At 67.5% G+C, this 9,410-nt stretch overlaps 1 protein-coding gene across 2 annotated transcripts; it reads right to left on the bottom strand.

The window, feature by feature from the left end:
- Positions 1-1,748: 1,748 nt before the first annotated feature.
- Positions 1,749-9,410, bottom strand: TFAP4 (transcription factor AP-4). 2 transcript variants are annotated; one of them, XM_068420264.1, is made up of 7 exons: positions 9,212-9,410; positions 5,085-5,250; positions 4,478-4,576; positions 3,781-3,951; positions 3,342-3,479; positions 2,060-2,218; positions 1,749-1,953 (listed from the first exon to the last, which is right to left on the bottom strand). In XM_068420264.1, the coding sequence occupies exons 1-7, from the start codon at positions 9,298-9,300 to the stop codon at positions 1,759-1,761; spliced, it is 1,017 nt and encodes a 338-aa protein (XP_068276365.1). In that variant the 5' UTR covers positions 9,301-9,410; the 3' UTR covers positions 1,749-1,758. The 2 variants fall into 2 exon arrangements, with proteins under 2 accessions (XP_068276365.1, XP_068276367.1); XM_068420266.1 differs by lacking the exon at positions 4,478-4,576.

Genomic DNA, 9,410 nt, shown 5'->3' with positions numbered 1-9,410 from the left:
AGCTCGTGTCAGGGATGTGATGGCATGGGACACCCCCTGGCATGGGGTCCCTGGGGTGGCACTGCCCGTGTGGGGTCACTGTCCCCATCACAGCATCCCACTGGCGTGGGGTAGTGGATCGCTGTGGGCTGCCCCAAGCACCCGCAGTCCCTTTTTGGCTGGAGCAGGGTGGCATGGAGGAGGAGAGCTGAGCATCGTGGCACACGGTGTCCCCCCTCTGTCCCCAAAGGCGGGTGTCCCCAGGCACCTCATCATCAGCTGACTTGGGGCCCCCTCAAGCCACCACAGGTCACCAACTCCAGGCCGTACCACGCACCCCATCAGCAAGGGGACGTGTCCCCTCCACCCTGGGGGTGTCCCCATCGTCACCATGCCAGCAGCATGTCACAGGGGATGGCGGTGGCTGGAGGCGCAGGGTCACCAGCTAGTGTCACCTCACCTGTAGGGGACAGCCACCCAGCGCTGTCCCCAAAGCCTGGCCGGGGCACAGTGGCCCCATCACGGGAGGGACATGACCCAGGTTTTTCCCCTGCCCTCCCCGCAAGCCCCAGGTCCCCCCCGAGAGGGCTCCGTCCCTGTCCCCAGCCCCCCCACAAAGGTCAACGCCGGGACCGAGCTTCTAAAAAACCAAGTACAAACTTTATTTTGTTTCTTTACAAAGGCACGAGCCTCTTTTTTTTTTTTCCACTTTCTTAACAAAATAGAATAGCTTCTCAATCAACACAAAGACCTGAAAATCGTAAAAAAAATACAAAAAAAAAAAAAAACAAACCAAAAATGAAGGGAAAGGAACCGAGAAACAGCTGCGGCTGGGGGGGGGAACCTACCAAATACCACCAAGGCTCTACACACGACTGGCCTAAAACCCTACAGCTGGGCGGGGGGCGGCAGGGGTGAGGAGAGGGGGGACGCGTACAAAATGGGGACCCCCCCCACCCCGCCCGCCACGACAGACCCAAGCGACACAATCACGAAATAGAAAAGCTCTTCCGAGCTGACGGACCCCGCAAACCGGATTAAGTGCTTAAAGGAGGGATGGGAGCGGGATGGGGGGGGACAGGGACGGGGACAGGGGTGTAAAATCGGCCCCCCCAAACCACCATCCCTGTGCCGAGGAGGCGGGCGGTGGAAAGGCGGCGGGGTGGCACATGCTGGCCCTCCTGCCTGTGCTCCCATGGCAGACCCCGGGATCTTTTTGCTCTCCAAAGGGGTTTTTCCTGCCCCACGTGGGCTGCGGGAGCCGTGGTGGGGCCGGGGGTACCCCGAAGTGGGGGGTGCCCATCCCGCATTTGCTGCCGTGTCACTTGGCATCTCCCCCCTGCTTACAAACAAACATTTAATTAAAAAAAACCCCAACAAAACAACACAAAAGAGGAGGAAAAAAACAAATTAAGATCCCAACCGAAGGCCCCGTCCCAAGGGAATGCCATCGGGAACACCGGAGCTGCCGCTGGCCTGGCAGGATTCCCGTGGGTTGGCAGGGGGGGTGATAAAATGGGGTGGGGGGCTGCCCCCCCATCCCTAACACCTCCCCACTGCGCCCCGAGCCCCCTGTGTCCCGTTGTGGCCCCCCCTGAGCCGCCCCCCGGGAGCTGAAGGGTGCCCTTTCTAGCACTCTGCTTTACAGTATTGGGAAAAAGGTCATAAAAGAGACCCAAATCGCGTTGTATTTTTTAAAAATTTCAGCATATTCTCTGACGTGTCCCCCCCCCCACCTCCCTGCCCCAGCTCCCCTCCCCAGCTGCCGGCCGGGGGGTGTCAGGGCAGCTCCCCATCCCCCGAGGGCTCCTCTTTGCTCTGGTCCATGGAGTCACTGTCGTTGCCCTCGGTGTCGGAGGCGGTGTCGGAGGCGGAGGGCTCGGGGCAGGCGCGCGCCGGCGTCACGATGACGGCGCGTCTCTGCTCCTCTTCCTGCAGCTGCTTCTCCTGCGTCCCCTCGATGTGCTGGATCGCCTGCCCGGGGTGACCGCCGCCCGTCAGCACGTCGTGTCCCCCCCTCCAACGCGCCCAGCGGGGTTAGGGACCCCCCGAAGTCCCCAGTTCCCTCCCCACTCCTTACCTGAACGATGGTGTCCAGGTTTTGCCGGGATGTGGAGACTGTGTTGATGACCGAGGACGGGCCCATGGTGACCACGGTGACGTGATGGGAGGGAGGTGGCGCTGGAACGATCACGGTGGGGTGGTGGGTGGGCGCTGGGGGAGCATGTGATGGCAGGAGCTGGGGAGAGAAGGAAAAACCCACCCTGGTCAGCAGGGACCCGGGCACGGCGGCGATGGGGAGAGCATCACGCTTGTTTGTGGAGCCCAAACTCCTCGGAGAGCCCAGAAAAGCCGAAGCAGCAGCTCGGCTGCTCCAGCTCCCCCATCCCACACGGACACGAGCGGGTGCCAGCTGAAAGCTGCCGTCACCTCAGCCCTGGCAGAGCGGAACGTGAAGGATTCCCCATACGCCGAAGGGGGAAAGATTTGGGCTTTCGAGCCAGGAGAGGCAAGCGTCAGCCCTCCCCTCGCCCCGACCGGCGGGGCCAGGAACCCGCCGCGCCCCTCGGAGATCCTCGGCACAACTGCGGGTGGGAAGATCCGCCCTGGCAGGAGGCTACGGAGAGTTCACCTAAAAATAGGCTGAACTTCCCCAGGAGGCGGCCGGCAGGGATCCGGCGGGGACGCGGCTCCGCAGAAGCCGAAGGATGGAGGACGCTGGTTTTTCTCCCTCCCTTTGAAGCTCCCCAGGCCGAGCTCGAGGGCGGCAGCGAGCAAGGACCGGGTGCCAGCACCGCGCTCGCCTCCGCACTGCACCGCGCTGGCCTGAGGCTCCCCCCACCATCGGCACATCGGGGCGAGGCTGAAGGCTCCCGTCCCCGCAGCCCTGCCACCTCTGCCTGGCACTACCAGCTCGCCTGCTCCCCTTTCCCAGCTTCGCAGAGCGGTTTGGGGGGTCCCCAAAACGCAACGGGAGTCACCCAGTGACTCAACCCAGAGATGGGGTTGGCTTCCACGCTGCTGCAAACCACCCGCTCCAGCACAGGGAGCTTGGAAGCCACCATGGCATGGTCCAAGCCACAATCCCCCCCCCGAAACACGAGGTGCAGCCCCCCCCACGCGCTGGGGAGCCACGTGCTGACCCTTCCCCAATTCCCCGAGGGGGAGAGCTTTGCTGGGACACCGCTGTCTGCCCCAGCCAGCCCAAAGGGACGGGAGGTGCCCAGCACACCACCAAACCGCCCCGACCCCCCATATTCCACCACCCACGCGTCCAGCTGCACCGCTCGGGGGGCAGGAGGCCACTGGGGTGTCCCCAGGGGTTGGCTACGGCCAGGGTGGGCTGGCATCCGCGCACTGACCTGGGTCCGGATCTGCTGCTCACGCTCGAGCTTCTCCTGGTGCAGCAGCCTCACCTGCTCCTGCTGCTGCTGGAGCTGCACTTGCTGAGCGATCACCTTCAGCTTCTCGGGGTACATGTGGGCTTCCAGGGAGCGAACCTGCCGGCCCAGAGAGCCCCGGCGTTGGTGGGGAGCCCAGCCCGCTGCTGGCACGGCTCCCCCCGATCCCCACCACGCAGGGTGCCCGCGGGGCGGACACGGCAGAGTCGGGGAGCCCACGGCCAAGTGTGGAGAGAAAGGTGGCCAGAGCAGGTGACCCATTACACGTGGCAGCGCCGGTGTCACACCGGTGTCACCGGTGGGCTCCGGCACAGCCGTGTCACAGCCCGCTAGAGGGCGAGCCCGCCGCGTGCCTTGGCCACCAGTGCCGCAGCTGGATCCGGCCCCGGCGCGGCCTCACCTGCTCCTCCAGCATCATGCGGACCGAGCGCTCCTTGTCCAGCTGCTGCCGGAGCTCGATCATCTCCCGCCGCAGATCCTCGGCCTTCTCGTCCTCCCAGATGTCCGGCGAGCCGATCCCTTCGTCTTTGTCCTCCGCCCGTCGCCGTTTCGGGGAGGAGCCACTGAACTCCTGCCGCAGGGAAGCAGTGTCAGGGGACGGGGACCAGCCCTGATGCTCTCCCCCTCGTCCAGATCACGTCTGGGTGATGCCACCCCCTTGGCGACCCCCCAACACAGCTCCCTGCAGGGAAGGGGCTCCCTGGGGACATGGGGTCAATGCGATCTACAGGGACAGCGCAGCCTGAGGACGGAGCCACCCTCCTGGTCCTCACCTCCCCAGCCTCATGCAAACCCGCTTCTCACACCGTGATGCACGGGGTGGTTCAACCTGGCCACCCCAGAGCTGCCACCGAGCCGCACCCCGATATCCCACATGGAAAAGCAGACCCCAGCCCTTCTCCCCCTGCCAGGTCAGGGATGCCGGGTTGAACAGGGCCCCCCTGCCCTGCCAGGAGGGTGCCAAACATCTCCGTCCCCCGGTTCATTATGGCAGAGGGTCTCACCCTGACCCCAAGGAACAGCGATCACGTTCCCTCCCCAGCCAGCTGGGACTGTCCCCTCCCGCCCCATCCCTGGGGTGCGCAGGCAGGTGCTACCTGGATGAACCGCTTGAGCTGGGTGTTCTGCTGCAGTAGCCGAGTCTTCTCCTGCTCCAGGGAGAAGATGTACTCGGCCGTCTGCTGGAGGATGGCCGCCTGCGGGAGAGCCGGGAGGGGCACGCTGAGGCTCCGGTGTCCCCCTGAGCCCCCCTCCTGCCGAACTCCCTCCCTGCCCGCCATGCAGCAGCACCGCTCCTTGCCCAGCCCCGGCAGCTCCATCCAGGGTCTGCTTCACCCCTGGGTCTCCCTGGGGATCTCCACCATGGTGAACCTCCAGTTCACCCACCTTGGGAACGCGACTGGCTGCTGAGCACCGCCTTCTCGCCCCGCTCCCCTCCGCAGCGGGGCCACCCTGGCACCCAGGGGCTCGTGGGGTGCCGTCACACGCACCCAGCCCGCTCCGGGACACCAGGTTTGTGATGCGCACCCACTCCCTCTGAGGAAATCTCCCCAGGAGAGACCTCCATCGCTGAATTAACATATGCAAATACCCCCAATTACTCTTACAGCCCTGTCCTGCCCGACAAGCAATGCCAAAAACCTCCCCGTGCAGGACCAATGTCTGCACCCCACCTCGCCACGGCCCCGGTGACGTCCCGCTCACCTTGCTGAGCTTCTCCCCGTCCGTGTGCGGGATGAGGGTTTTCAGCGACTGGAAGCCAGCATTGATGCTCTGCATCCGCCGCCTCTCGTTGCTGTTGGCGATTTCCCTGCGTATCCGCCGCTCCTGGTCCCGCTGGGTCTCCGGAGTCAACGGGATGTTGGCCAAGCTGCGAGAGAGGCACGGGGTTAGGGAGCAGGGGGCTGCACCCCTGCCGCTGGCTCGCCCCCGCTGGGTCCCCCCTTGCTTTGCAATGGTGATGCCGAGCTGCCGAAGGGATGGGAAACACGGAGAGGACGACGGCTGCGGCGTTGGCGAGCACAAAAGCGGGTGGGTGGGTTTCTCCAACCCCATACCCAAAGCTCTGGGGGATGCACAGATGAGTGGCAGCCCCGCTGCAGCCACCCAGCTCCACCGGGCTCAGACACGGGCTGCCCAACGCCGGCAGCAAGCCCGGGCGAGGGGAAGGCAGGGCACGGTGGGGACCCCCGGGCGGGCGAGGGAGGCTGCGGGCCGGCCGGCTGTGTCCCCCGCAGGGCCGGCCAGCGTGTGTGGCCCCGGGAAGGCAGCTCCCTCCCTCCCACCCCACTGATGGCTTCCAGATGACAGCTCCCAGCAGAGAAGCCCCCGTCCCACCCCAAGCCGCAGCTCTCGCCTGCTTCCTGCTGCCGCCTCCTCGCCCCCCGCGCCCTCGTCCCGCAGATGGGCCGGGAAATGCCTCCCAGAGCTGGCGACGCCGCCGGCAGCAAGCGGGGACAGTGGCGGGGAGGGCTCCAGCCCTGGCCCCCACCGCTGTGGGGGTCCTGCGTCTTCACCCACACCCTGCTTCTTCCCCAAGACAGTCCAGGGAACAGGGCGACCGAATCTTAGCAAGGGTTTTGGATGGCAAGGATGGCCAGCCCACTGGGCAATGGCCAGCACTGGCAATTAATAAGCCATGTGCCAGGGCAATAGCTGGCCATGACGCCAAACCAACACAGCCAGCAGCTCTCTCCGGGGTGCACGCAAGCACCCGGCACCCACTGGCAGCAAGTCAGGCCGCCGGCGCCGGGCACACTGCGAGGCACCAAAGACTAAACACAAGGGCCGGGCTGCCGGCACGAGGTGAGATAAGACGGGCTCCAGCCTCCTGCCCAGGTGCCCGGTGGCTCCGGGACGGGGAGACGGGACCGTCCCGCCCAGCGCCTTGCCAACACCGGGCTGGAAAGCAAAGCCTGACATCCTGCCTTCCCGGCGAGGCCATGGAGGAACCATGGAGGTCTGGGAGCCCAGGGGCGTGAGCGGCAAAGCCAAGCCCTGCTCACAGCAACACCACGTGCCCAGGCAGTGCCAGGAGGCTCCCAGGCCATCCATCGCCTGCTGCGACCGGGGAACGCACCGCGGCTCCTCCGACACACATGGGGAAGGATCCTGGCTCAGACCGGGGCGACAGGGAAGGATCCCAGTGCATCCCAGAGGGACGGGGAAGGATCCCGGCTCAGGCCATGGAGCCGGGCAGACGTCTGTCCCAGCCGCCAAGGCAGGATCCCGGAGCAGCCTGGCACCAGGTGCCAAGCGCCCGCTGCACTGGATCCGTGCCGTGCAGCTTCCAGAGGGTGTCCTGGGGGGTGCGGGGCTGGGATGGGTGCCTGGGGGTCTGCCCCGCTCGGGGAAGCGGCCGTCTGCCTCATGGAGCAAGAGTTGCCTGTGGTGGGATGGCGGCACAGGGCTCCCATCTGATGGGGGCTGTCACCTGCCTCAAACCAGCCCCGAACTCATCCCCAAAACACGCCAAACCCCGGCAGGCCTCGGGGACGCCGTCCCTTCGTACAGGCAGGGTCTGTCCCCCAGCACGGCGATGCCTGGTGGGGCCGGGGGTGGCCGGACCGCCAGCCGTGGCTGTGCAGAGGGAGTGGGACGGAGAGGCCCAGGTCTGGGCGGCACGGAAGCGGTTTCTTAAATCCTGGGGAAGGAGGAAGAGCCTGCTTCCTCGCCGGCAGGCCTCCCGCAGCCTGCCCCGGCTGCTCTTCCTGGGAAGAGACCTGAGAAGTGACAGCGAAATATGGAAAGGGGGGAAAAAAAACCCCATGGGTTCAGAAGCCAGCCTGGAACCCAGTGCTGCCAGGCACAGGGCAGGACAGAGGCAGGGGGAGCGGGTGGCACCCAACGGACCCTGGCACAGGGGACAAACACCTGGGATGTCCCTGGCCCCTCGCTGGTGCCGTGGGGGGTTTGGGTTGGGCAAGTGGAATTTGGTCCATCTTGCCCTGGTAGCCCCTGGCACAGCCCGGCGGGGACATCACGCTCGCCTGGACCTTGAGGGGAACAAACCCACAGGGGTGTCAGAGCTGGCACTGCCTGGCGAGGAGGCTGGGGGCTCGGTGGGCCCGCGGCTGCTGCGGGTTGCGCTGGTGGGCAGGGGAGACACAGCCACACAGGCAGGGCATCCCCAAGCTGCCAGGCAGGGTGCCCCACGCTCCTTGAGGTCACAGGCAGGCTGTCCCTGAGCTCCAAAGCAGGGTGTCCCTGAGCTCCAAAGCAGGGTGTCCCCCAAGCTCACAGGGTGGACCCCCAAGCTCACAGGCAGAGCGTCCCCAAGCTCCTAGAGTTCCAGGCAGGGTGTCCCCAAGCTCACAGGGTGTCCCCAAGCTCCTAGAGCTCCAGGCAGGGCATCCCTAAGCTCGCAGGGTGTCCCCCAAGCTCTCGGGTTATCCCCCAAGCTTGCAGGCAGAGCGTCCCCAAGCTCCTAAAGCTCCAGGCAGGGAGTCCCCAAGCTCACAGAGTGTCCCCTAAGCTTGCAGGGTGTCCCCCAAGCTCGCAGGCAGAGCGTCCCCAAGCTCCTAGAGCTCCAGGCAGGGCATCCCCAAGCTCACAGGGTGTCCCCCAAGCTCACAGGCAGGGTGTCCCCCAAGCTCCTAAAGTTCCAGGCAGGGTGTCCCCAAGCTCACAGGGTGTCCCCTAAGCTCGCAGGCTGTCCCCCAAGCTAAGCTCGCAGGCAGGGTGTCCCCGAGCTCCTAGAGTTCCAGGCAGGGCATCCCGGAGCTCGGGGCAGTGGAAATGCAGCAAGGCCCCCCCTGAGCTCTGCCCCACGCCGGGGGCAGGTGTGGGGCCGCGCAGCCCCCCAGCCCTGGGCAGGATGGCTGCACTACCCTGCCCCAGGCGGTTGCCCTCCCACCCGGGCCACAGGCCCACGCCGGGCCATAGCCACCCGCAGCGACTAACGTGGGGGACCCCGGCGAAGCCGCCCCATCGCCCTGGGTCCCCCACACCCGCACCCCCCGGGGGCCTCCGGTGTGGGCATCCCCCGACCATCACCGGGGCGCAGCCCCCCCACCCCAGGCGAGCCTGTGGGGCAGCGGGGAGGTGGGGCAGGGCCAGGGGACCCCCGTGGGGCAGGGCTGTCCCCGGGGGGAGTGTGCGGGCTGGGGCAGGGCTGCCCCACGGCGGGGCTGGGCCTGGAGGGGCCGGGGCTGCCCCACAGGGCCCCGGCCCGCCCCACACGTGCAGCGGGGCCTGGCTGCCCCGCAGCGGGGCCGCCCCACGGGGGCTCCGCGGGCCGGGGCCGCCCCGCAGCGCCCCGAGGGCCGCCCCGCGTGGCCTGTGCCGCCCCCCCCACGCGTGGCCGGGCCCGCCCGCCGCCCCGCCGGGCCCCGGGGCAGCCCCGCGGCTCCAGCCCCATCCCCGCTCGGTGGGGTGGGGGGTCCCCCCGATCCGCCGGGGCTCCCCCCGCCGCCTCCCCGCGCTTTGTGCCGCCGCCTTCCCCGCACTACATGTCCCGGCAGCCCCGGCCGCGACCCGCCTCCTCCGGGAGGGCTGCAGAGTCACGGCCAGGCCCGGCAGTAAACACACACCCGCGCCCCCCCCCGCGCACCCCGCCGGACCCCCCCCCACTCCCTTAACCACCCCGCACCCCGCAGACCCCCCCCACCCCACGGGACGGGGGCAGCGGGCGGGCGCAGCCTCCCCCCCCCCGCCCCAGCCAGGCGCGGCCGCCCGGCCCCATGTGCGCGGCGGGACCACGTGCGGGCGGCGGGGCTGCGGCGGCCGCGCCGCGCTCCCCCCCCCCATAAATCCACCCCCCCAAACCCCCCAAAACCCCATTTTTTTATTTCTGGGGGTCCCCCCCCCCCCCGCCGCGCCCCCCGCCCCACCTGCAGAGCCCGCCGATGACCTCCTTCTCGGATTTCCTGAAGTGCTGCAGCGAGGGCACCTTCTGCGCCGGCACCATGAAGTACTCCATGCCGCGGCGGGGGGCGGCCGGGCCCGGCCTCACGGCTCCCGGCTCCGGCTCCCGGCTCCGGCGGCCTCTGCCTGCGGCTCAAGGCGGGAAACAGCTGGTGCGAGCGCGGC

Source organism: Nyctibius grandis, chromosome 30 (genome assembly GCF_013368605.1).
Source record: "Nyctibius grandis isolate bNycGra1 chromosome 30, bNycGra1.pri, whole genome shotgun sequence".
NCBI lineage: Eukaryota > Metazoa > Chordata > Aves > Nyctibiiformes > Nyctibiidae > Nyctibius > Nyctibius grandis.
This window is presented reverse-complemented; position numbering and strand designations above follow the sequence as displayed.